This window comes from Oncorhynchus masou, chromosome 3 (assembly GCF_036934945.1).
Source record: "Oncorhynchus masou masou isolate Uvic2021 chromosome 3, UVic_Omas_1.1, whole genome shotgun sequence".
NCBI lineage: Eukaryota > Metazoa > Chordata > Actinopteri > Salmoniformes > Salmonidae > Oncorhynchus > Oncorhynchus masou.
Window position 1 is genome coordinate 16,356,019 of NC_088214.1, and position 25,991 is coordinate 16,382,009.

The 25,991-nt window shown below is 43.0% G+C and overlaps 1 protein-coding gene, 1 long non-coding RNA gene and 1 other non-coding gene across 5 annotated transcripts; 1 reads left to right on the forward strand and 2 right to left on the reverse strand.

Annotated features, from left to right (window-relative positions):
* Window positions 1–1,458: 1,458 nt before the first annotated feature.
* On the reverse strand, window positions 1,459–10,630 carry LOC135511093 (uncharacterized). Of its 3 annotated transcripts, none has more exons than XR_010451210.1 (11): window positions 10,529–10,630; window positions 8,348–8,430; window positions 8,094–8,263; window positions 7,774–7,855; window positions 7,597–7,702; window positions 7,024–7,390; window positions 6,799–6,937; window positions 6,455–6,566; window positions 4,069–4,144; window positions 3,106–3,957; window positions 1,459–2,937 (listed from the first exon to the last, which is right to left on the reverse strand). XR_010451210.1 is itself a non-coding variant. In XM_064932629.1 (10 exons), exons 2-10 carry the CDS (start codon window positions 8,421–8,423, stop codon window positions 3,868–3,870), a joined length of 1,218 nt encoding a protein of 405 aa, XP_064788701.1. In that variant the 5' UTR covers window positions 8,424–8,430; window positions 10,529–10,630; the 3' UTR covers window positions 1,459–3,867. The 3 variants fall into 3 exon arrangements, 1 of the variants encoding a protein (XP_064788701.1); XR_010451211.1 differs by having other exon boundaries at window positions 1,459–2,223; window positions 2,560–3,957; XM_064932629.1 differs by having other exon boundaries at window positions 1,459–3,957.
* Window positions 10,631–10,739: 109 nt separating this feature from the next.
* Window positions 10,740–23,122, forward strand: LOC135511114 (uncharacterized). Its single transcript, XR_010451213.1, has 2 exons — window positions 10,740–10,907; window positions 22,280–23,122. It is a non-coding gene; the product is annotated as an uncharacterized LOC135511114 (long non-coding RNA).
* On the reverse strand, window positions 17,416–17,487 carry trnae-cuc (transfer RNA glutamic acid (anticodon CUC)). The gene has a single exon. It is a non-coding gene; the product is annotated as a tRNA-Glu (tRNA).
* Window positions 23,123–25,991: the final 2,869 nt, after the last annotated feature.

The window sequence follows — 25,991 nt, forward strand, 5'->3', positions numbered from 1 at the left end:
GTTTGATTGACAGGATGGCCAATGTTGAATGTTTATCCTTTTAAGCCTTAAGCCAGCACCTAATTGCAAAGATGGGGAGCGGTCTAGCCGTAATAAAGAGATGCTCTGCTTTTTTGACAGCACACTCCAAAAAGCAAGTTCTGCAAAGCTCTAGTTTTGTCTAACCTTGATTATTGTCCAGTCGTGTGGTCCAGTGCTGCAAGGAAAGACCTAGTTATAATGCAGCTGGCCCAGAACAGAGCGGCACGTTTTGCTCTTAATTGTAATCAGAGGGCTGATATAAATGCTATGCCTGCCAGTCTCTCTTGGCTAAGAGTTGGGGAGAGACTGACTGCATCACTTCTTCTTTTTATAAGAAACATTCATGTGTTGAAATCCCAAATTGTTTGCATAGTCAACTTATACCTCCGACACACACACTTATCCCACCAGACATGCCAACAGGGGTCTTTTCATGGTCCCCAAATCCAGAACAAATTTAAGAAAACTTACAGCATTATATAGAGCCCTTATTGCATTGAACTTCCTTCCATCTAATATGGCTCAAACAGCAAACTTGGTTTCCAAAAACAGATAGAGCGACACCTCGCGGCACAACGCCTCTCCCCTATTTGACCTAGATAGTGTGTGTATGCATTGATATGTAGGGTACGTGTGTCTTTTTAAAAATGTAGTTCTGTTCTTGAGCTGTTCTTGTCTAATGCTGTTCTGTCTTACTGTATATCATTCTGTTTTATGTTTCATGTTTAGTGTGGACCCCAGGAAGAGTAGCTGCTGCTTTTGCAACAGCTAATGGGGATCCTAATAAAATAACAAATACCAAATAAGCTTGGAAAAGCGACCCTTAAACCCACTCCACTGAATAGCAGGGTAGTGATTGCTTTGCAATGCTTGCAGTTCGCCACTGATTCCTTTCAAACCACTTTACAATTTACAACTTCTTGTGTAATGTTTATGTCCAATGACTGATGAGCACTTTGACCGATGAGCACTATATATGTTTTATCGATAATTTCTCTTCACAATTTCTCTTCCCATGACAAGGATTGAAAAGGATTTGCCTGTAGATTGCTAACTAGATTCATGATCATGACTGCTAGCTTCCTAGCTAAGATTTAGAAAGTATGATGTTGACATGATCCATCCAATCAAAGCTATGGTAGATATAACATGATTTGACATCATTTTATCTGTGGCCAATGACCTTGAGCCTTATTGGATGGGCACTTCTAATGTAACTCTATGGCAGCACCCAAGGGGCTTGAATTTTTCCGTGACGTAGTGTCCCCATGAGTGACAGAACACTGAGTCATACTTTCAAGGCGCAACAAGAGAACTTTACCAACTCCTACGCTCTGTATTTTCCGCTGGCTGCCCCACCACCACAGAAAGACCTGAACTAAGTGGAAACTGCCTCACTCAAGAAAAAGCTTCCTCACTCAAGAAAGAAAAGAAATACCATGTTTGTATGAAGCTTTATTAACTCAAAATTTTTTTCAAACTGATATGTGACACACATTAATGACAAAATAACATGCAAAACAGGTGGGACTGAAGAACTGCCCTTAATGACGGGTCGCCACTGCCTCCACTACACTACTTTGATACGCATCAATAGGATTAAGTGAGTATAGGCAATGCCCACTGAAAAAATACCTGCGTATACTCCACTACACCACTGTCCCTTTGTGTTTTACAAAAAGTGCACTCTCCTACATGAGTGTCTGGTATTACGGTTGCTGTCCTTTCAGAATCACCAACCTGTCACACACTGAAGTCCTATAGGTTCACCACTGTACTAACCTGTCACACACTGAAGGCCTATAGGTTCACCACTGTACTAACCTGTCACACACTGAAGACCTATAGGTTCACCACTGTACCAACCTGTCACACACTGAAGGCCTATAGGTTCACCACTGTACTAACCTGTCACACACTGAAGTCCTATAGGTTCACCACTGTACTAACCTGTCACACACTGAAGTCCTATAGGTTCACCACTGTACTAACCTGTCACACACTGAAGTCCTATAGGTTCACCACTGTACTAACCTGTCACACACTGAAGTCCTATAGGTTCACCACTGTACCAACCTGTCACACACTGAAGGCCTATAGGTTCACCACTGTACTAACCTGTCACACACTGAAGTCCTATAGGTTCACCACTGTACTAACCTGTCACACACTGAAGTCCTATAGGTTCACCACTGTACTAACCTGTCACACACTGAAGTTCTATAGTTTCACCACTGTACTAACCTGTTACACACTGAAGTCCTATAGGTTCACCACTGTACTAACCTGTCACACACTGAAGACCTATAGGTTCACCACTGTACTAACCTGTCACACACTGAAGGCCTATAGGTTCACCACTGTACTAACCTGTCACACACTGAAGACCTATAGGTTCACCACTGTACTAACCTGTCACACACTGAAGTCCTATAGTTTCACCACTGTACTAACCTGTCACACACTGAAGGCCTATAGGTTCACCACTGTACTAACCTGTCACACATTGAAGGCCTATAGGTTCGCCACTGTACTAACCTGTCACACACTGAAGTCCTATAGGTTCACCACTGTACTAACCTGTCACACACTGAAGGCCTATAGGTTCACCACTGTACTAACCTGTCACACACTGAAGTCCTATAGGTTCACCACTGTACTAACCTGTCACACACTGAAGTCCTATAGGTTCACCACTGTACTAACCTGTCACACACTGAAGTCCTATAGGTTCACCACTGTACTAACCTGTCACACACTGAAGTCATATAGGTTCACCACTGTACTAACCTGTCACACACTGAAGTCCTATAGGTTCACCACTGTACTAACCTGTCACACACTGAAGACCTATAGGTTCACCACTGTACCAACCTGTCACACACTGAAGGCCTATAGGTTCACCACTGTACTAACCTGTCACACACTGAAGACCTATAGGTTCACCACTGTACTAACCTGTCACACACTGAAGTCCTATAGTTTCACCACTGTACTAACCTGTCACACACTGAAGGCCTATAGGTTCACCACTGTACTAACCTGTCACACATTGAAGGCCTATAGGTTCGCCACTGTACTAACCTGTCACACACTGAAGTCCTATAGGTTCACCACTGTACTAACCTGTCACACACTGAAGGCCTATAGGTTCACCACTGTACTAACCTGTCACACACTGAAGTCCTATAGGTTCACCACTGTACTAACCTGTCACACACTGAAGTCCTATAGGTTCACCACTGTACTAACCTGTCACACACTGAAGTCCTATAGGTTCACCACTGTACTAACCTGTCACACACTGAAGTCATATAGGTTCACCACTGTACTAACCTGTCACACACTGAAGTCCTATAGGTTCACCACTGTACTAACCTGTCACACACTGAAGTTCTATAGGTTCACCACTGCGTAAGCATGTCTATAATAGATAAAGGTTGTTAAGATCATGTTTCAAGAAAGGAGTGTATGTGTTTGAGTGTTTTTACTCTGCTGGTCTAGAGAAGAAATTACGAGTCCTCACTGTCTGAGACCGAGTCAAGACCGAGTACGAATGTAGCTGACACCAAGACAAGACCAATATGTGGTCTCAAGACTGGACTGGTCTCGGTCTTGAGAACTACAACAATGGTAGAAGCTGAGCACATTAGAACAATTCATTGAGTAGACACTAATAAGCATGTAAGAACAATGCATGTCAATAAGTAGCATCCACTCTTGAAAGGATTGGATAGGTATTAACAAATGGTAATGACTGCATCTGCTAAGGGGATCCTCCTTACAGATCGGCCCTTCCACAGTCTCGGGGATTAGGATGATTGGGCTTTAAACAGGCCATCTTGTTTAACTGGCCAAATTCACAGGTGTTTCCTTAGCTTCCTCCACCACTGTGATCTCCTCAACAAATTTGGACTGCAGGGCCTGAGGGACAAACTGTACAAACCGAAGGGAGAAAAGTTTTGTTTTAGCTCCACGAGAGGAGTTATGATATAATAGTAAACATAACAAATGTTTTGTCGCTGTGTGTGTGTTTGTTTTTTTCACCTGAAACTGGTCGTCTCCCTCCAAGAGGTGTTTAATCTTCAGTGGGGGACCAGGGATGTGGGGAAACAGACGTTCCCTGAAAACACAGACACGGTCGTACACACACACACACACACACACACACACACACACACACACACACACACACAGTCACTCAGCAGCCAGGGAATAACACCACTAATACCATAGCCACAGCCGGCCCGCTCATCAGGCAGGATTAGGTTGCCGCCTATGGCAGCAGGGTGACAAGTGCAGCATTTTTGGAGCTAAACTGACAAAGACACACCTAAAACACAACAACAACACTTAAAACCTCACATAAGTCTGCCCGAAAATGACAATTTCTCTCAACCAGTGGCATATGGGCTTTTTAAGTGAGCGCTGATGCTGCCCTGTGATAAGCGGTGCCCACTTTGTCAAAGACAGGGACGCAAAATGTTTAGCTTGTCCATTCCCAGCGTGCCTCTCCAGAGTGCTGTTGGAGAGACAAATCGGTGCGGGGCTTTACCAACGTCAACAAAAATGATCTAACGTAAATAATTGAGCAGATATGGGATATGGTAGAAAGAGTATGTGGCCTTTTCTGTAGCCTACAGGCTGGAGATAAAATGTATGACAATGTAATGAGACGGACACTTTTAACATCATGCAGGTTTCTCCGATTAAAATAACCTAAATGGCACTCAATCAAAGAAAAGAAATGTGCTGTCATGTTAACAAACAACATATCCTTAAAATAGGACAGGTCAAAGTACAATGGACAGCATGGAATGGACAATCACAACTGTTGTCCAGGTGTTTCACCCCAGTGTCATGATCAGTGGTTTCAAGTGTGTATCCGTAACTTTTGACAAGCTGATCATAGCGAAAAAAGAAAACACTTCTGCATTTCCCGCTGTGTAAATACATTGCAAATAGGCTCACGATAACTCTGATAAAGTTGGGTAGCTGATATTCAGAGTTTAAATAGCCAAATTGATTAGTCACAGGAATCAGGACTAATAAAGCCAATGCAACAGCCTGTTTTACAAACAGTGGGCCTACCACATTTATGGGCATTCATAAAATTCCATTTGGTCTGATATGGTAGGCTACACCCCAGTAAGCATGAGCCAAATTCTTTTGGATGTCTTATTTTGGTCCTGTCCAGATGTCTTTTTTTGGTGTTTTACAAACGGTAGGCTTACCACATAGATGGGCATTCATAAAATAATATTTCAGGCAACACTGTAGGCTACACCTCAATAAGCACGGACCAACGCCAACGGTTCAGATTGGTTCAGATTTGGTGTGCTCCAGACAGGCCTTGATTTCAACGTCCATGGACATTGAAATCAATCAGATTTTGTCTGTTCTGGACCAACCTTGATTTTGCCTAAACATAGACGTCTATAAATGACATATTTTCAACTTTCATTCAGAACCAAAAATGCACCTGATTTCAACATCCGGAAGATACATATTTTCAAAGTCTGGAAATTAAGCATTTTCAACGTTAATTCAGAACCAATTAACCTGATTTCAATTAAAATTAACCTGATTTCAATGTCTGGAAAATATGTATTTTTCAACATCCGGAAAATATGTATTTTAAACATGTCATTTTTTGGGGTGGAGGTATTGTGTCAGTTACTGTGCATTCACTGAATCATTTATGTTTTCCCCTTTCTCTCCTTTTCTAAGAATAAAAGGTGTTTTCCGCCTTTCGTTTGAAGGAAGTACAGTTTCAGAGTGAAAATGTGTGTGGTCTGTGGTCAGAGACTAAAACTTAACACATCAGTACTTATTCCATAAATACTTATTCTATTAATCTTTTCTCTTTGCTTATCTTTCTCTGTCTGTCTGTTTCTATCTGTCTGTCTGTCTGTCTGTCTGTCTGTCTGTCTGTCTGTCTGTCTGTCTGTTTCTCTGTCTGTCTGTTTCTCTCTGTCTGTCTATCTGTCTATCTGTCTGTCTGTCTGTCTGTCTGTCTGTCTGTCTGTCTGTCTGTCTGTTTCTCTCTCTCTCTGTCTGTCTGTTTCTCTCTGTCTGTCTATCTGTCTGTCTGTCTGTCTGTCTGTCTGTCTGTCTGTCTGTCTGTCTGTCTGTCTGTCTGTCTGTCTGTCTGTTTCTCTCTCTCTCGGTCTGTCTGTTTCTCTCTTTTTTTTCTCTCTCTCTTTTGTAAATGTATCTGTGTTTCTCTCTGTTCTCTCCCCTCAATTTCCTTCTCTCTCCATCTCTCACTTTCTCTCTCAATTTCTGTATCTTTCTCACTCCTTCTGTCAATTTCTCAGTGTTTCACCTTCGGTCTCTCCCTTTCTCTCTCTCTCTCCAGTTCCTGCTCTCTTCATCTCTCCATTTCTCTCTCTCTCCGTCTGAATAAAATTCTATGAATCCAACAGAATACCTCTGGAGTCGAATCAGCAGCAGCAGAGACAGGAGGATCATGGGTATTCCCAGAGCGATGCCAACGACCACCAGAGAGTTCAGCTGATTGGGAAATTCAAACGGGGCCACCTCTGACACACACACACACACACACACACACACACACACACACAATGGTGTAAACATAACAAGCAGATGGAAAAAGACGGTGAAATGTGTTTTTTAGCACTGTAAAGCATTCAGTGGTTCTCACATATTGTATTATTTTGATATTTTCTATGTTACTGGCATTGTTTTTGCTTCAGTTAGCACTTTGAGTTTGACAAGCAGATATGATTACAATATTGATGACTGCAGACTCACTGGTGGTGTTGCTCCAGCTGCTCCAGTGTTGAGATCCTCTGCATATACTATTCTTCCTCACCCTCATCTTCACATCGTATGAATGTGTGGGGTCTAAGTTGGTCTCATTGTATGTCAGTCCATCCTTAAAGTCCCTCACCTTAAAATACACATATACACGCAGCCTCTTAACAAATACACACACACACACAACTGTCTCTCTCTCTCTTTTTCTGGTAGAATTACCTGGCCATTGATCTGTAGCTGGTAGTGGAAGCAGCTGGAACTGTTGCGTGACCGGCTGGATGGGAGACCCCACTGCACCAGCAGAACCCCCTCTCTGACCCAGGCTGGGTTGATGTCGGGGGGCGGGCGCAGCACCTCAATATCTTTGGTCTGGTATTTATGGGTGTAGATGCCCCACACGTCAGAGCATGACACGTTGAAAGTCAGGATCACAGAGGTGGCGCTGTTGTCCACACTGCCTTGGCACCCAGCAGACACATTTCCAACCACACGGTCAGCCTTTCCAGTCCCTCCCTGGGCTCCTTGGCCTCCTATGGCCTCAGTGACACAGTCCACACTGGAGATTCTCTCAGTTTTCTTACACACACTGATATTCAAACATACACATACACACACCCACACACAGCAGCGCTTAAAGCAAACACCTTGATAGAGGGTTGGTGTCATGTACTAAAATGAGATTAAACAGTAAAATGGTAATTACACAGTAATAACCTATGAATTGGCAAGATTGTACTATTACTATTGTTTATACTTTTTATTTTCTATATGGATATTGTTAGAAGGGCTTACGAGACGGCGGCGTAGGATTGGCTGTCGTTAGGGAGACCATGGAAATCCCAGGAGCAGTTGAGTTGATTGGTAGGGTAGATAAGACAGTGGGCCTGTTCACCTAGAGCTACAGACAGGATTCAGTGTGTGTGTATATGTGTGCACCTGTGTGAGTGTGTCTTTGTGCATGTGTCTTACTGTCTGATAGGTTGCAAGTGTTTTGGGGTTCCTCTCCCTGAACCAGCTGCATAACACCATGAGAATCCCTCTGGTACACACTCTGAGAGAAAGAAAGAAAGAAAGAAAGAAAGAAAGAAAGAAAGAAAGAAAGAAAGAAAGAAAGAAAGAAAGAAAGAAAGAAAGAAAGAAAGAAAGAAAGAAAGAAAGAAAGAAAGAAAGAAAGAAAGAAAGAAAGAAAGAAAGAAAGAAAGAAAGAAAGAAAGAAAGAAAGAAAAAGGAGATAATCTGTAAATGTGAACTGTGTTAAGACAGGCCTCAGATTATCGTAAGGCTCTCACCTTATCCATCTCATCATCCTGACAGGGGTCTGAGGGAAGTGGTTCTTGTTCTTCTTCTATGCTCTCGTCTGTGTGTGTATCAGGGCTTTGGGTCTCAACTGGTCCTAAAGTAACTGTCTCAGCCGTCGGGTTTGTGTTCCTAGAGACACTTGGCTCAGTCGTTTGAGATACTGTCATACACAGACACAGTACTCAGTTAGGCTGGGTAAACACATTGAAGATTGATATTGATCAAACACACATTCATCACTCACCTCTCTCTGTACCCCCAAGGGAATGCAGTGCCACAGCACAGACCCAGAGCAGTGTGAACACCAGACATTGCACCATTGCAAACCTGGGAGAGAAACACACAGATATTACACCATGGTAAAAACATGACCACTTCAGCAGTTTCACATAGACCTGATGAGCTTATATGGTCATAGAGTTCGTTTTTTTATTGGTTTGGTGCTATTTTCACAAGTGTGAGGTGAATTTTCACAGCTTATAGTGCAAAACCCCAAACTGGTAACACTTGTAACGCAGCAAGTCTCAAATTCCATTTTTTTCCTGTGCATTCATTTGTTTTTGAAGACCTCTTTCATCACACAAACATTGATCCAAAATATAAGTTTACTGTGAAATACCATGAAAACATTGATTTAATCACCAAAGCACAACATAATGATATCTTCTCAATGTACTTGTTTTAACAGCCAATTAATCCAATAGCAAAAAAAGTAACGATACATGTTTCAAAATATCCCTTTCAATGCAATATGCTACAATACATTAAATGACAATACATTACACTGTTTTCATATTAGACAATATACTTGCACTTCCCATTACAATTGACTGAACATAACATTTCCATCCTTGCAAAGGTGTGATTATTGAAGACATTTTTCACAATCATTGATGCAAAAAAATAAATGTATTGTTCAGGTATAATTCCATCATAGGTATACTGTAATCAAATTAAATAAACATAATGTTTAGCAGGCAGTAGTTTGCATGAAGCCTATCTTGAGCTTTTGGCCATAGGTTCTCATCGACATTGCATTAAATGTCCTCATTATTCACACACCTGGTGGAAAACTTTTGGAGGAGGGCGGCATGCTAATGAGGATGGCAATCATACATCTTCACCTGTATTGTAACCATGTATTGTTTTTGACAGTATTTTATTGTAATCTTGTATTGTATTTTACAGTATTATATTGTACGTATGTATTGTAGTGGTCTTGTATGTGGTTCAGTTCATAAGAGCATGGCACTAGCAACACCAGAGTTGTAAACTTGATTCCCACTTGGGTCACATATGAAAATGTGTGTCACTTTGTATAAAAGCGTCTGCTATGTGAATGGGACATACTACAGTAGTACAGTATTGTGTCAAAAAGACTCAGAGCAACTTCCTCTTGGATGCAGGTTTACTGTATAGGAGATGCATTTGTTACATACAGTATATTATTTTCAATATCAGATTATTATTTTTCTAGATTTTACTGTGAAGTAAAGCCATAATAGTCATAATCATAATAATACATTATAGTATATATCATACTTTATATGCTTCTACTTTAGACATACATTTTCATTATGTAGTTATCAAAATCTTTAGTTGGAAAACCAGTTTAAAATCTATAGTTTTAACAAATCGTTAAGGGATTATCAATTAAGAGCAGTGAGATTAAGTAACAGTAAAATGTACGTAGCAAATGAGACAAGAATCATATTAAAATGAATGTGAGCGTTGCATTGTGAAGGGCAACTACTTTATATGAATATGTATTGCAATGTGAAATATATTTCTAGATAAAACACTGATTCATTTTGGAGAAAAGGTGAATGTATGATTTTGTGTGTTGTACTTAGTCAATTAAAAATGTGCTTAGAGTTTTGAATTTTGTACCAAGAGTTGTGAAAATGTATCACATTATTGTGAAAATTGCACCAAGCAATTGAAAAAAAAATGTAACTGTCCTTTTACATCACGGATAGGCAACAACTCAAGACACATTAGGACTTCAAAATTCAACAGGGGGCCACATATTTAGTATTTTTTGTTCTACATACTTTCCATCAGGTTTTAGACATTCTAATGTAGCCTGGAGTAGTTTTTTTAATCATGTCATTCCCTGGGCTTTATAGCTGCTGTAGAGGTTTTCTGAGGTATACATCTAGGACCAGCTTAACAACATCAAATCCTCACAATATACATTAGGTGGGTACCTACCAGACTGATCTTGGATCAGTGTCTAGGGGTAACTGTATTAAATACTCATGGGTTTAAGATAGTTGAGAAACACAAATACTAAATTGGTCCCTTAACATTGGACACATCAAAACTTCAAAGCACAAAAAAATGTGTTTGTCTTAAATTTTAATAGAGGTAGGAAAGAGGTTAAACATTTTGGTCTCATTATATCAGGATAAAAGTAACATACCTCTTGTGTTTCGCTGAATATACTCCTTGGTTTGGTCTTGATGCCGTTAAGTGTCAGAAGAAAGCGTGTTGACACACACTGTGACGGCATGGGGAGGTAAAAGTGACACTAATCATTACTGGAAGTCTGACACAGGAAACAACAGCAGCCACTCAGGGCCTTTCTTCCTCTCCTTGAAGAAGGCCAAGCCTACTAACTGCTCTCATATGATAGGAAAGGGGTAGGGCATGCCTAGTCAGTTGCACAACTGAATGCATTCAACCAAAGTGTGTCTTCCGCATTTAACCCAACCCTCGACCTATGGAATTCAGACTTTTTTCACCAAGATCCATAATGTAGCCTACGTAGCCCTTTGCTTTCAGCTATCCAGCTATATCAGGTCAGTGGCTAATGGCTTCTTCAAGGAAGGGAGGAAGAATGATGCAAAATGACCTTAGGGGAATTCAGCCAGGTGGATATGATCTCAGATATGATCAATAGCAATGCTTGTTTTAAATTCAACACAAGTAGGGTGATGTGCCTATTTATTGGGCTGACAGGAGAAAATCTAAACTATTGGTACTAAACTATTGTTACTAAGTCCTTGTTCTTGTAGTACTATATCCTGTTCCTTTTTTCTTGTAGTACTGTTATTAGTACTTTTATTCGAGTGAATTCAGAAAAAGTGGGACACTTTTTGCATTTCTTTCTTCTGTATCCTCAACAGACATCTATCCAATATACAGGGCATTCGGAAAGTATTCAGACCCCTTCCCTTTATCCACATTTTGTTATGTTACAGCCTTATTCCACAACTAATTAAATATTTTTTTTTTCTCAGGCAATCTACACATACCCCACACTTGACAAAGCGAAACAGGTTTTTAGACATTTTTGCAAATGTAATAAAAATGTAAAACAGAAAGACCTTATTTACATAAATCACAGACAGAACACCCCCACACCATAAGAATCTGATTTAAAAAAAAAATGTTTTGTCACTACATGATTCCATGTGTGTTGTTTTATAGTGTTGATATATTCACTATTATTCTACAATGTAGAAAATAGTCAAATAAAGAAAAACCCTTGAATGAGTAGGTGTTCTAAAACTTTTGACCAGTAGTGTATATCAGGTACCACAGTTGACAGTGCATGTCAGAATAAAAACTACGCCATGAGGTCGAAGGAATTGTCCGTAGAGCTCCGAGACAGGATTGTCTCGAGTCACAGATCTGGGGAAGGGTACCAAAAATGTCTGGAGCATTGAAGGTCCCCAAGAATGCATTGGCCTCCATCATTCTTAAATGGAAGAGGTTTGGAACCACCATGACTCTTCCTAGAGCTGGCTGCCTGGCCAAACTGAGCAAATTGGGGGAGAAGGGCCTTTGTCAGGGAGGTGACCAAGAGTTTGCCAAAAGGCACCTAAAGGACTCTCAGACCATGAAAAACAAGATTCTCTGGTCTGATGAAACCAAGATTGAACTATTTGGCTTGAATGCCAAGCATCACGTCTGGGGGAAACCTGGCACCAACCCTATGGTGAAACATGGTGGTGGCAGCATCATGCTGTGGGGATGTTTTTCAATAGCAGAGACAGTGAGAGTAGTCAGGATCGAGGCAAAGATGAACGGACAAAGTACAGAGATCCTTGATGAAAACCTGCTCCAGAGCGCTCAGGACCTCAGACTGGGGCGAAGGTTCACCTCCAACAGGGCTACGACCCTAAGCACACAGCCAAGACAATGCAGGAGTGGCTTCAGGACAAGTGTCTGAATGTCCTTGAGTGGCCCAGCCAGAGTCCAGACTTGAACCCGATCAAACATCTTTGGAGAGAACTGAAAATAGCTGTGCAGCAACGCTCCCCATTATCCAACCTGACAGAGCTTGAGAGGATCTGCAGAGAGGAATGGATGAAACTCCCAAATACAGGTGTGCCAAGGATGTAGCGTCACACCCGCTGCCAAAGGTGCTTCCACAAAGTGCTGAGTAACGGGTCTGAATACTTATGTACATGTATTTCAGTTTTTTTTTATACATTTGCAAACATTTATATTAACCTGTTTTTGCTTTGTCATTATGGGGTATTGTGTGTAGATTGATGGGGGGAAGAATTTAAGCAATTTTAGAATACGGCGGAAATGTGGAAAAATGTGGAAAAAGTCAAAGGGTCTGAATACTTTCCGAATGCACTTTATTAGCCCAACACATGATAAATGTTTCTGAAATACTCAGATGTTTCCTAATCACACAAAATGTAATTTAATTGTCATTGGGGTACAATTAAGCCGGTAATAATGGTGTCCCAGTCTACCAAATGCGAATTGAAAATATGTTGTTGCCTCATTGTATACAAATGGTTGTGTCATGCAGATTGTAATATATCAACATGAAATGTTTTTGTTGTGTGATTAAGAATCATCTTGAGGATTTCAGAAATGTATCATGTGTTGGCCTAATATGTTGGATAGATGTTGAAAGAGTTTACAGATGACACAAATGCAGAAAGTGTCCCACTCATTTGGTTTGTCTCCATAGGCGAACCCTTTTTGATGCTAGAATTAATATTATCTCCTGTATATGGTTTACCTAAGGACCCTCTATGAAAGGTTGTGCCTAGAATCAGCTGTGAAGAGTTCTACCAATAACCATTTTATCATGGTTATTTTAGTTCGACTACAAAGACTACCTCAATGATCTAAACTAGAACAACCATCTCAGGTCCAATAAGTAATTAGTGCATTTACCAACAGATTGGGTTAGTTTAAAAAATATATGTTATTTATCTTTGTGTAGCATAAAATGTATCAACCAATCAATGTACATGCAAAAACAGATATTAAAACAATTCTAAAAATCCCCCTGCAGTAGAGCATGCTGGGAAATACTGTATGATACACAGTTGAAGTCGGAAGTTTACATACACTTAGGTTGGAGTTATTAAAAATCGTTTTTCAACCACTCCACATATTTCTTGTTAACAAACTATAGTTTTGGCAAGTCGGTTAGGACATCTACTTTGTTCATGACACAAGTAATTTTTCCAACAAGTGTTTACAGACAGACTATTTCACTTATAATTCACTGTATCACAATTCCAGTGGGTCAGAAGTTTACATATGCTAAGTTGACTGTGCCTTTAAACAGCTTGACAAATTCCAGAAAAATTACGTCATGGCTTTAGAAGCTTCTGATAGGCTAATTGACATAATTTGAGTCAATTGGGGGTGTACCTGTGGATGAACAGAGCTCCGGGCAGCCGAGCGGAAATGGAGGAAAACTCGTCTCCCTGCGGACCTGGCATCCTTTCACTCCCTCCTCTCTACATTTTCCTCCTCTGTCTCTGCTGCTAAAGCCACTTTCTACCACTCTAAATTCCAAGCATCTGCCTCTAACCCTAGGAAGCTCTTTGCCACCTTCTCCTCCCTCATGAATCCTCCTCCCCCTCCCCCCCCCTCCTCCCTCTCTGCAGATGACTTCGTCAACCATTTTGAAAAGAAGGTCGACGACATCCGGTCCTCGTTTGCTAAGTCAAACGACACCGCTGGTTCTGCTCACACTGCCCTACCCTGTGCTCTGACCTCTTTCTCCCCTCTCTCCAGATGAAATCTCGCTTCTTGTGACGGCCGGCCACCCAACAACCTGCCCGCTTGACCCTATCCCCTCCTCTCTTCTCCAGACCATTTCCGGAGACCTTCTCCCTTACCTCACCTCGCTCATCAACTCATCCCTGACCGCTGGCTACGTCCCTTCCGTCTTCAAGAGAGCGAGAGTTGCACCCCTTCTGAAAAACCTACACTCGATCCCTCCGATGTCAACAACTACAGACCAGTATCCCTTCTTTCTTTTCTCTCCAAAACTCTTGAACGTGCCGTCCTTGGCCAGCTCTCCCGCTATCTCTCTCAGAATGACCTTCTTGATCCAAATCAGTCAGGTTTCAAGACTAGTCATTCAACTGAGACTACTCTTCTCTGTATCACGGAGGCGCTCCGCACTGCTAAAGCTAACTCTCTCTCCTCTGCTCTAATCCTTCTAGACCTATCGGCTGCCTTCGATACTGTGAACCATCAGATCCTCCTCTCCACCCTCTCCGAGTTGGGCATCTCCGGCGCGGCCCACGCTTGGATTGTGTCCTACCTGACAGGTCGCTCCTACCAGGTGGCGTGGCGAGAATCTGTCTCCTCACCACGCGCTCACCACTGGTGTCCCCCAGGGCTCTGTTCTAGGCCCTCTTCTATTCTCGCTATACACCAAGTCACTTGGCTCTGTCATAACCTCACATGGTCTCTCCTATCATTGCTATGCAGACGACACACAATTAATCTTCTCCTTTCCCCCTTCTGATGACCAGGTGGCGAATCGCATCTCTGCATGTCTGGCAGACATATCAGTGTGGATGACGGATCACCACCTCAAGCTGAACCTCTGCAAGACGGAGCTGCTCTTCCTCCCGGGGAAGGACTGCCCGTTCCATGATCTCGCCATCACGGTTGACAACTCCATTGTGTCCTCCTCCCAGAGTGCTAAGAACCTTGGCGTGATCCTGGACAACACCCTGTCGTTCTCAACCAACATCATGGCGGTGGCCCGTTCCTGTAGGTTCATGCTCTACAACATCCGCAGAGTACGACCCTGCCTCACACAGGAAGTGGCGCAGGTCCTAATCCAGGCACTTGTCATCTCCCGTCTGGATTACTGCAACTCGCTGTTGGCTGGGCTCCCTGCCTGTGCCATTAAACCCCTACAACTCATCCAGAACGCCGCAGCCCGTCTGGTGTTCAACCTTCCCAAGTTCTCTCACGTCACCCCGCTCCTCTGCTCTCTCCACTGGCTTCCAGTTGAAGCTCGCATCCGCTACAAGACCATGGTGCTTGCCTACGGAGCTGTGAGGGGAACTGCACCGCAGTACCTCCAGGCTCTGATCAGGCCCTACACCCAAACAAGGGCACTGCGTTCATCCACCTCTGGCCTGCTCGCCTCCCTACCATTGAGGAAGTACAGTTCCCGCTCAGCCCAGTCAAAACTGTTCGCTGCTCTGGCCCCCCAATGGTGGAACAAACTCCCTCACAACGCCAGGACAGCAGAATCAATCACCACCTTCCGGAGACACCTGAAACCCCACCTCTTCAAGGAATACCTAGGATAGGATAAGTAATCCTTCTCACCCCCCCCCTTAAATGATTTAGATGCACTATTGTAAGTGGCTGTTCCACTGGATGTCAGAAGGTGAATTCACCAATTTGTAAGTCGCTCTGGATAAGAGCGTCTGCTAAATGACTTAAATGTAAATGTAAATGTAAATGTATTTCAAGGCCGACCTTCAAACTCAGTGCCTCTTTGCTTGACATCATGGGAAAATCAAAACAAATCAACCAAGAACTCAGAATTTTTGAGACCTCCACAAGTCTTGTTCATCCTTGGGAGCAATTTCCAAACGCCTGAAGGTACCATGTTCATCTGTACAAACAATAGTATGCAAGAATAAACACCATGGGACTATGAGTCCGTCATACTGCTCAGGAAAGAGACTCATTCTGTCTCCTAGAGATGAACGTACTTTGGTGCGAAAAGTGCAAATCAATCCCAGAACAACAGCAAAGGACCTTGTGAAGATGCTGGAGGAAACAGGTACAAAAGTATCTATATCCACAGAAAAACGAGTCATATATCGACATAACCTGAAAGGCCGCTCAGTAAGGAAGAAGCCACTGCTCCAAAACCTACATAAAAAAGCCAGACTATGGTTTTCAACTGCACATGGGGACAAAGATTGTACTTTTTGAAGAAATGTTCCCTGGTCTGATGAAACAAAAATAGAACTGTTTCGCCATAATGACCATTGTTATGTTCGGAGGAAAAGGGGGAGGCTTACAAGCCGAAGAACACCATCCCATCCCAACCGTGAAGCACAGGGGTGGCAGCATCATGTTGTGGGGGTGCTTTGCTGCAGGAGGGACTGGTGTACTTCACAAAATAGATGGCATCATGAAAATGAAAATTATGTGGATATATTGAAGCAACATCTCAAGACATCAGTCAGGAAGTTGAAGCTTGGTCGCAAATGGGTCTTCCAAATGGACAATGACCCCAAGCATACTTCCAAAGTTGTGGCAAAATGGCTTAAGGACAACAAAGTCAAGGTATTGGAGTGACCATCACAAAGCCCTGACCTCAATCCCATAGAAAATGTGTGGGCAGAACTGCAAAAGCGTGTGCAAGCAAGGAGGCCTACAAACCTGACTCAGTTACACCAGCTCTGTCAGGAGGAATGGGCCACAATTCACCCAACTTATTATGGGAAGCTTGTGGAAGGCTACCCGAAACATTTGACCCAAGTTAAACAATTTAAAGGCAATGCTACCAAGTACTAATTCAGTGTATGTAAACTTCTGACCCGCTGGGAATGTGATGAAAGAAATGAAAGCTGAAATAAATCATTCTCTCTACTATTACTCTGACATTTCACATTCTTAAAATAAAGTGGTGATCCTAACTGACCTAAGGTAGGGAATTGTTACTAGGATTAAATGTCAGGAATTGTAAAAAACAGAGTTTAAATATATTTGGCTAAAGTGTGTGTAAACTTCTGACTTCAACTCTATGGTTCTATGTAGCAGCCCTCTTGTCTTCTAAAGAACCCTTCTTGCTTTCCAAAGAATCATCAAAGAACCCTTTCTTCCAAAAACTGTTCTTCTGCAATTAACCATTTTTTTCTAAGCGTAAACCCTATGCTATAACATGTGAAAAATACTGAAAAAAATATTTGTAAAAAAGGGGTGTAACCAAACCTTCTAAACATATCCATCAGCTTTCCCCAACGTTGAGGAATGCAAGCCTTCGTGATGTTTAATTATTACATGCAGGCAAATACTGTGCGCAGACTAGTTGATTAAATAGAAAAAAACATGTTCCCTGACCGGGAATCGAACCCGGGCCGCGGCGGTGAGAGCGCCGAATCCTAACCACTAGACCACCAGGGAATCTATATATGCAATCTACAGTACGTATTTTGTTGGTCATCAATTCTATGTCAAATTCTGGGGAGCTATAAAAAGTTGATATTTGGCTTTTGCGATGGGAACAGACAGGAGCGCGCGGCGACCAGTGAATTGTATAACCAACCCAGTCAGCGAGCTTTTAAGTCGTTCTTCGCTATTACGTCGTCACCGTAAAGATTACTTGTTGACTTCCGCAAACCTTGCTTGTGTCAATTTTCGAAAATAGCTAACGTTATCTATCTAGGCTGCTACTCATGCTTGCACGCGCTAACGTTACTTAATACTGTACGTTTTACACTAACGTTAGCTATCTAAACGTATTATTATTGTTCATTTTGTTATGTTAGCTACATAGCTTACTAGATAGTCATTGTTGAACTGTGGATTTGAGGAAAGCTTGTTACATTGTTACCAAAGAGACCTAGCAATGTGTTGCCTTCTCTTTGTGACATTGTATTCGAGAGGTCATAATGAAGTGTGGGGAGTCTGAATAATTGCAAATGGCGTCCCATAGACTAGAATGTACAGTGTCTTAGAATCTCAATCGTCCTCAAATACGCTATCTATAACCTGTATTAGTCATTGCCTTTGGAACTTTTCCCATTCTTGGAATTTTTTAAAACGTCGATGGAACAGGACAGGTTTTATTAATGCAGTTATGAAGTGTGCATACGACTAAGGTTAACCCAACTGGCCGGCTGATGGCGCTATTATGCCACCTACTACGGAGTCCATGGACTGCAATGGCATAGCTCATAGATTTTGCTGAGTTACAGTTCATATAAGGAAATCAGTCAATTGAAATAAATAAATTAGGCCCTAATCTATTAATTTCACATGACTGGGCAGGAGCGCAACCATGGGTGGGCCTGGGACGGTGTAGGCCCACCCACTGGGGAAGGGGCCCACCCAATGGGAATGAGTTGTTCCCCACAAGAGGCTTTATTGCAGACAGAAATACTCCTCAGTACCCCATCCCCCCCTTCCCTCAGACAAGGTGAAGAAGCCGGATGTGGAGGTCCTGGGGTGGCGTGGTTACACGTGGTCTGCGGTTGTGAGGCCCTGTTGGACGTACTGCCAAATTCTCTAAAACGATGTTGGAGGTGACTTATGGTAGAGAAATGAACATTGAATTTCCCGTCAACAGCTCTGGTGGACATTCCTGCAGTCATCATGTCAATTGCACACTACCTCAAAACTTGAGACATCTGGCATTGTATTGTATGACAAATCTGCACATTCTAGAGTGGCCTTTTATTGCCCCCAGCACAAGGGCCACCTGTGTAATGATCATGCTGTTTAATCAGATTCTTGCCTATGTCGTTCTGTACCATCACTCATTCATATATCTTTATGTACATATTCTTTATCCCTTTACACTTGTGTGTATAAGGTACTAGTTTTGGAATTGTTAAGTTATATTACTCGTTGGTTATTACTGCATTGTCGGAACTAGAAGCACAAGCATTTCGCTACACTCGCATTAACATCTGCTAACCATGTGTATGTGACAAATAAAATTGGATTTGATATGCAAAACCTGTCAACTGGATTGATTATCTTGACAAAGGCGAAGATGCTCACTAACAGGGCCGTAAACAAATGTGTGCACAACATTTGAGAGAAATAAGATTTTGTGCATATGGAACATTTCTGGGATTGTTTAAATCAGCTCATGAAACGTGGGACCAACACTTTAGATGTTGCGTTTATATTTTTGTTCAGTGTATGTACGAGCCGGTATGACACGAGCATATAGCCGGCTGCATAGACTCCAGTTGGAAGCAGACAGAGCGGAAGAGACAAAGCGAGAAGATTAACTGGGCCCAAAATCTTGTCTTCTCCAGCAGGTGTTTATTTTTTTTTCACTCACCAAGCGAGGACTTTTGTATGGAGGTCGATGAGTGTCTAATTTGGTTAACAAATTTGTTTGCTACGTGTGGCTTATTTGACTGAATATATGTTTCGTAATGATTAGGCTGTTAAGAGTGTAGTGATATAAGTAGGACACGTGACATCACTGCAACAGAAAAAAAAAACTTTATTTCGGAGTTGTGCCTGGTCGTCACTATTTACCACAGCCACAAAGTCCTAAACCCTGCCTATTTCTAAATTGTATATTCTTAAAATGTGATTTTAAACCTAACCACACTGCTAACATTATGCCTAACCTTGCTAACATTATGCCTAACCTTAACTTTAAATGAAGACTAAAAAGCACATTTTTGTTTTCATGATTTTTTACGATGTAGCCAATTTTGACTGTACGTGGTTGTACGAAGTCAGTCACACTTCTGTGAAATCAAACTGTCCACTTAGAAAGCAACACTGATTGACAATACATTCCGCATGCTGTTGTGCAAATGGAATAGACAACAGGTGGAAATTATAGGCATTTAGCAAGACACCCCCAATAAAGGAGTGGTTCTGCAGGTGGTAACCACAGACCACTTCTCAGTTCCTATGCTTCCTGGCTGATGTTTTGGTCACTTTTGAATGCTGGCGGTGCTTTCACTCTAGTGGTAGCATGAAACGGAGCCTACAACCCACACAAGTGGCTCAGGTAGTGCAGCTCATCCAGGATGGCACATCAATGCGAGATGTGGCAAGAAGGTTTGCTGTGTCTGTCAGCGTAGTGTCCAGAGCATGGAGGCGCTACCAGGAGACAGGCCAGTACATCAGGAGACGTGGAGGAGGGCAACAACCCAGCAGCAGGACCGCTACCTCCGCCTTTGTGCAAGGAAGAGCAGGAGGAGCACTGCCAGAGCCCTGCAAAATGACCTCCAGCAGGCTACAAATGTGCATGTGTCTGCTCAAACGGTCAGAAACAGACTCCATGAGGGTGGTATGAGGGCCCGACGTCCACAGGTGGGGGTTGTGCTTACAGCCCAACACCGTGCAGGACGTTTGGCATTTGCCAGAGAACACCAAGATTGGCAAATTCGCCACTGGCGCCCTGTACTCTTCACAGATGAAAGCAGGTTCACAATGAGCGCATGTGACAGTCTGGAGACGCCATGGAGAACGTTCTGCTGCCAGCAACATCCTCCATCATGACCGGTTTGGTGGTGGGTCAGTCATGGTGTGGGGTGGCATTTGTTTGGGGGGCCGCACAGCCCTCCATGTGCTCGCCAGAGGTAGCCTGACTGCCATTAGGTACCGAGATGAGATCCTCAGACCCCTTGTGAGACCAGATGCTGGTGTGGTTGGCCCTGGGTTCCTCCTAATGCAAGACAATGCTAGACCTCATGTGGCTGGAGTGTGTCAGCAGTTCCTGCAAGAGGAAGGCATTGATGCTATGGACTGGCCCGCCCGTTCCCCAGACCTGAATCCAATTGAGCACATCTGGGACATCATGTCTCGCTCCATCCACCAACGTTGCACCACAGACTGTCCAGGAGTTGGCGGATGCTTTAGTCCAGGTTTGGGAGGAGATCCCTCAGGAGACCATCCGCCACCTCATCAGGAGCATGCCCAGGCGTTGTAGGGAGTTCATACAGGCATGTGGAGGCCACACACACTACTGAGCCTCATTTTGACTTGTTTTAAGGACATTACATCAAAGTTGGATCAGCCTGTAGTGTGGTTTTCCACTTTAATTTTGAGTGTGACTCCACATCCGTCTGCGGCCTCCAGCTACATCCTTCAGCATGTGCATGAGGAGGAAATAGTGACTAATCGTGACTACAACAACCTAAACATCCCCAATCAGTCCGATGAGAAGACTGTCGTCAACCTGCTGGATAAAGTGATGAATAAAGGAGACACAAAAAGCTATGAACTCGTGAACCTGCTGTAGAAACCACATATTATAAAAAACTACCCTAGACTGGAGGGTCACTTTTTTCAAGTGCATAACTGTGCACCCTCCTCAAACAATAGCATGGATCTAATGTGTTAGATTTTCCTACCATTTCCATAAACTTCAACGTGTTTCCTTTCAAATGGTATCAAGAATATGCATATCCTTGCTTCAGGTCCCGAGCTACAGGCAGTTAGATTTGGGTATGTCGTTTTAGGCAAAAATTGAGAATAAAAGGGGGCGGATCCTTTTAACAAACCTAACGCAATGGCCAATCTATACTCTGGCGGTAGCGCTATAGGTTCGGGGGGTGTCAGGAATATTTATGACATTTTCACAACCACAATTATGGTGCCTTTGTGGTCGGTGGCGTGAAAGGGCTGGGTTTTAATGAATACGTTGTGGGTGTGTCGAGGCTTTGCCCGTCACTGGCTGGCCAATCATAAAACGCTCCATGGCTGAATTTGTGGTTTCATCCTTTTGTGTATTTATGATATTTTATGGATTGCGTTGTTATCAACTCCAATTTGACTGTTAGTCCGTTATAGCCTAGTTCTTAAATTGTCTGCCCCATATTTGAATAATATGTTGAACATGTTTGGGGTCCACATTGTACTAATAGTATTGCTAATAAATATGACTGGGTCAAAAGCCTTATATCATAAATCGCTTCTATGGTTCCATGGCACTATGTGCACACCTAGGCCCAGATGTCTGCACATAACATTCGCACATCAATACAAACTACTAGGCTCCTGTCAATTGTATCGTTGACTATGTGCGTAACAGATTCTCAAAGAAATCCGCCATTGATGTGGCATTATAGGAGGTTTTAATAGTTTGTAGGAGCGCGCGTGTCTTTGGTAATATGACAAGGGGCGCTCTTTGAAAATGGGACCATCTTAAAAATGTCTGTGGAATGGTTTGTTGACTTATATTATGTTGTGTGTGTTTGTCTTCTGTTCTCCTCAGAGGGAAAGACATCCATGCGATCATTACCCTGGTCAATGCTGAAGTGAGACAGATGGACGGCAAACTTCCTTTTAAGGATAACGATGGGAAACGTATTGGCTATGAGAAGGTTAAGAAATCACCAGATTCCAGAAACACCCTGATCAAGACGCTCATCTTTCCTGCTAAGACCACTTATACTTCATAATGAACTTTTGATTTGTTAATGAAACCCTTCATGTCAACCATCCATATGCTAATTCTACTTTCAGATGAAGGTTGTGATATGACAGGGTGCTTCCACACAGGCTGTGAATAGGCCTAATCATATGACGCTAGCTACATTCCAATGGTGACATTCTCATTTGATCACTTTTTATTTAAATGATGAGACAGGAACCACCATTACTGTTGGTGTATTTATTTACCAGTTTGCTATATTTACATGTATGTGATATTTGATATTGTTTAGTTTCATGTAACGTATATAAGGCAGCTGGGAAGATGCGCCATTTTCTTTATTGACACAGAATATCACCAGGGATATACCAAAAGTGCAGTGACATTGCTACAGCTTAATCAACACAACTAGGCTATATTTACTTTCACCAAAATAGCAATGTATTTGAAATGTGAAGATAGAACACCTAATCATCATGTTATGTAATTAAGTGGAGTTTCATAGCAAGAATAACATTTTATTGGTATCTCAAACCATAGTTTCAAGCTTACATTATTCCATGATTTTATGTTATCCCATCTACGTATAACAGAATGTTTTACCATAATGTTTTCTTACCTGCCTTTCCTGTCACATTTAAATATTTTATACATTTAGAAATAAAGGTTTATATTTTACCAACAGTTGGATTGCAGAAGTATTTTATATCATATTCCTCTGAATTATTCAGCAAAATGTGAAACATAATAGAAAAGATACACACATATTTTACTGACCTCCTCGGTTTGGAATAGTATTTATGTAGACAAAGTAAAACAAATTGTGTTTTTCGTAATTAATGGATATGACACAGTCTACAGAGAGAGGAATAAAAAATACTGCATATAGGATTTGCTTTGAACATAGTTTGACTAATATCTTCTGTGGACTCGCTGGCGGTTACTGCAATTTCTAAAATACTTTCACCGAGGTAAAGACAGTTTCAGGTTGGATATTCAACAGATATTCGCCTGTAGTTTTCTTAACGTCCACCAACAGCAGTTAGGAACTGTCAACATAGTGACAAATCAAATTTTAATAGCTCTTTAACCATTACTCCATTAACACTTTCACAACTGGTTGTAGCTAACCCGATGGCATAGACACACATTGCACACCCTTTAAGTCGCTCTGGATAAGAGCGTCTGCTAAATGACTTAAATGTAAATGTAAATGTAGTTAGTCAATTTTCATCTCACATGATTTTACATGAATTTTTCAAAATGTAGCATTTCAATAGCTCCTTGGTCATGTGACCTGGTGACTTCAAACAAGTTCAGAATGTCCACTCAATGTGCCTACACATTGCACACCCTTTTGTGTCAGGACCCGGTTACGAACCTGGGTCTCCGGAGTGAGAAACAGTCACTTAACCAACTGCGCCACGAATAGTCAGCAGAACCCAGAAGATGAGGCAGACACAGCAGTACTTAAGACGGTGTATTTAATAAAGTAAAAAGGAGAAGTCCTTCAATACAAAAATGGTAAATCCAAAAGGTGGTAGGAATAGCACAAAAAAGCCTTAAGAGATACTCAAAAACAAAAACAGAATTCCACAAGAGCATCCACCGGAATCGACAAGAATACACAGAACACTAGGGCTGGGTGCTAACATACAAACACAGAGCACAGAACTGAGGGAAACTAAGGGTTTAAATACAATCAGGGGAAAAAGGAGGCACAGGTGCAAATAATAATGGGGAACAAGGGAAAAAACATAAGGTCAAAAAGCACAATGGGGGCATCTAGTGACCAAAACCCGGAACAACCCTGGCCAAATCCTGACAGAATCCCCCCTAGGAACGGCTCCTGACGTTCCTACCAGCTCTCTCAGGGTGGAGGGCCCTGAACTGACGAATGAGGTCAGGGTCCAGGATGTCTTTGGCAGGAACCCAGGAGCGCTCCTCGGGACCGTAGCCTTCCCAGTCCACCAGATACTGCCAGGACCGCTGCACCCGGCGGGAATCCAGTATCCGATGGACGGTATAAGCCGGCTGGCCTCCAATGACACGAGGCGGAGGGGGAGGTCTGTCTGCTGGGACAAGGGGAGAAAAACAACAGATTTTAACAATGAAATGTGAAATGTGGGATTAATCTTAAGGGATCTGGGTAAGTGTAGGCGATAAGAAACTGGGTTAACTCTCCTGGCAACCTTGAAGGGACCGATGTATTTTTGGGACAGCTTGCGAGACTCCACCCGTAGAGGTAAGTCTCTTGTGGAGAGCCAGACTCTCTGGCCGGGGCGCAGGGTAGGCCCGGGACGGCGACGTCTGTTGGCTTGTTGTTGGTACCTCTGTGAGGAACGCATAAGATTAAGACGGGTCTTCCTCCACATAAGCCGACAGCGTCTGACGAACTTCAAGGCTGAAGGCACTCTGACTTCTGCCTCCTGGTCCGGGAACAACGGAGAAGCATAGCCAAACTGACACTCGTGCGGGGACATACCGGTGGAGGAGGAGCGCAAGGTGTTGTGCGCGTATTCGGCCCAAACAATAAAGGATGACCATGTGGACGGGTTGTCACGAGTCATACATCGGAGGGTGGTTTCCAGCTCTTGATTCATCCTCTCTGTTTGGCCGTTGGACTCCGGATGGTACCCTGAAGATAGACTGGCAGAAGCCCCCATGAGTTGGCAGAAGGCCTTCCAAAACCTTGAGGCGAACTGGGGACCTCTGTCAGAAACCATATCTTGAGGAATGCCGAAGACTCGGAACACATGATTAATTACCAACTCAGCCGTTTCCTTGGCAGAAGGTAACTTAGTCAGAGGGACGAACCTGGCCGCCTTTGAAAACCTGTCGATTATGACTAGGATAGTAGTATTGCCATGGGATGGAGGAAGTCCAGTAATAAAGTCCAATGAGATATGGGACCAGGGTCTGTGGGGAACAGGTAAAGGGTGAAGGAGTCCTTGAGGGCGGAGGTGAGAAGATTTGCCCTGGCAGCACACGGGACAGGCATTGACGAAAGTGGCAACGTCTTCTCTTATGGTAGGCCACCAGAACTTACGCTGGATGAACTCCAAGGTGCGACCTACGCCCGGATGACAGGTGAGGCGAGAGGAGTGCCCCCACAGAAGGACCTGAGTCCTCACTGCCTTGGGGACAAACAACCGATTGGCAGGACCTCCTTTCGGGTCCGGTTCGCTAGCTTGAGCACGTCTCACGGTATCCTCAACTTGCCACGAGATCGGAGCCACAATCTTAGCAGCAGGAAGGACAGGCATGTCCGTGTCATCTCGAATGGCAGGAGCGTAGACTCGGGACAGGGCATCCGGTTTGAGATTCTTCGACCCGGGCCGATAGGTGAGGATAAACTGGAATCGATTGAAGAAAAGAGACCATCTAGCTTGTCTAGAGTTCAACCGCTTCGCCTGCTGGATATACTCCAGATTTTTGTGGTCCGTAAGCACTTGAAACGGGTGAGAAGCCCCCTCGAGCCAGTGTCTCCATTCCTTCAATGCCATCTTAACCGCTAGGAGTTCACGATCCCCCACATCGTAGTTCCTCTCAG

Coding starts and splice junctions, on each gene's coding strand:
- LOC135511093 (XM_064932629.1), bottom strand. CDS start 8,423: ATGGTGCAATGTCTGGTGTTCACACTGCTCTGGGTCTGTGCTGTGGCA. Junction 8,264..8,347: donor CCTTGGGGGTACAGAGAGAG/GTGAGTGATGAA, acceptor TGTGTATGACAG/TATCTCAAACGACTGAGCCA. Junction 6,567..6,798: donor CAGCTGGAGCAACACCACCA/GTGAGTCTGCAG, acceptor TGTGTGTGTCAG/AGGTGGCCCCGTTTGAATTT.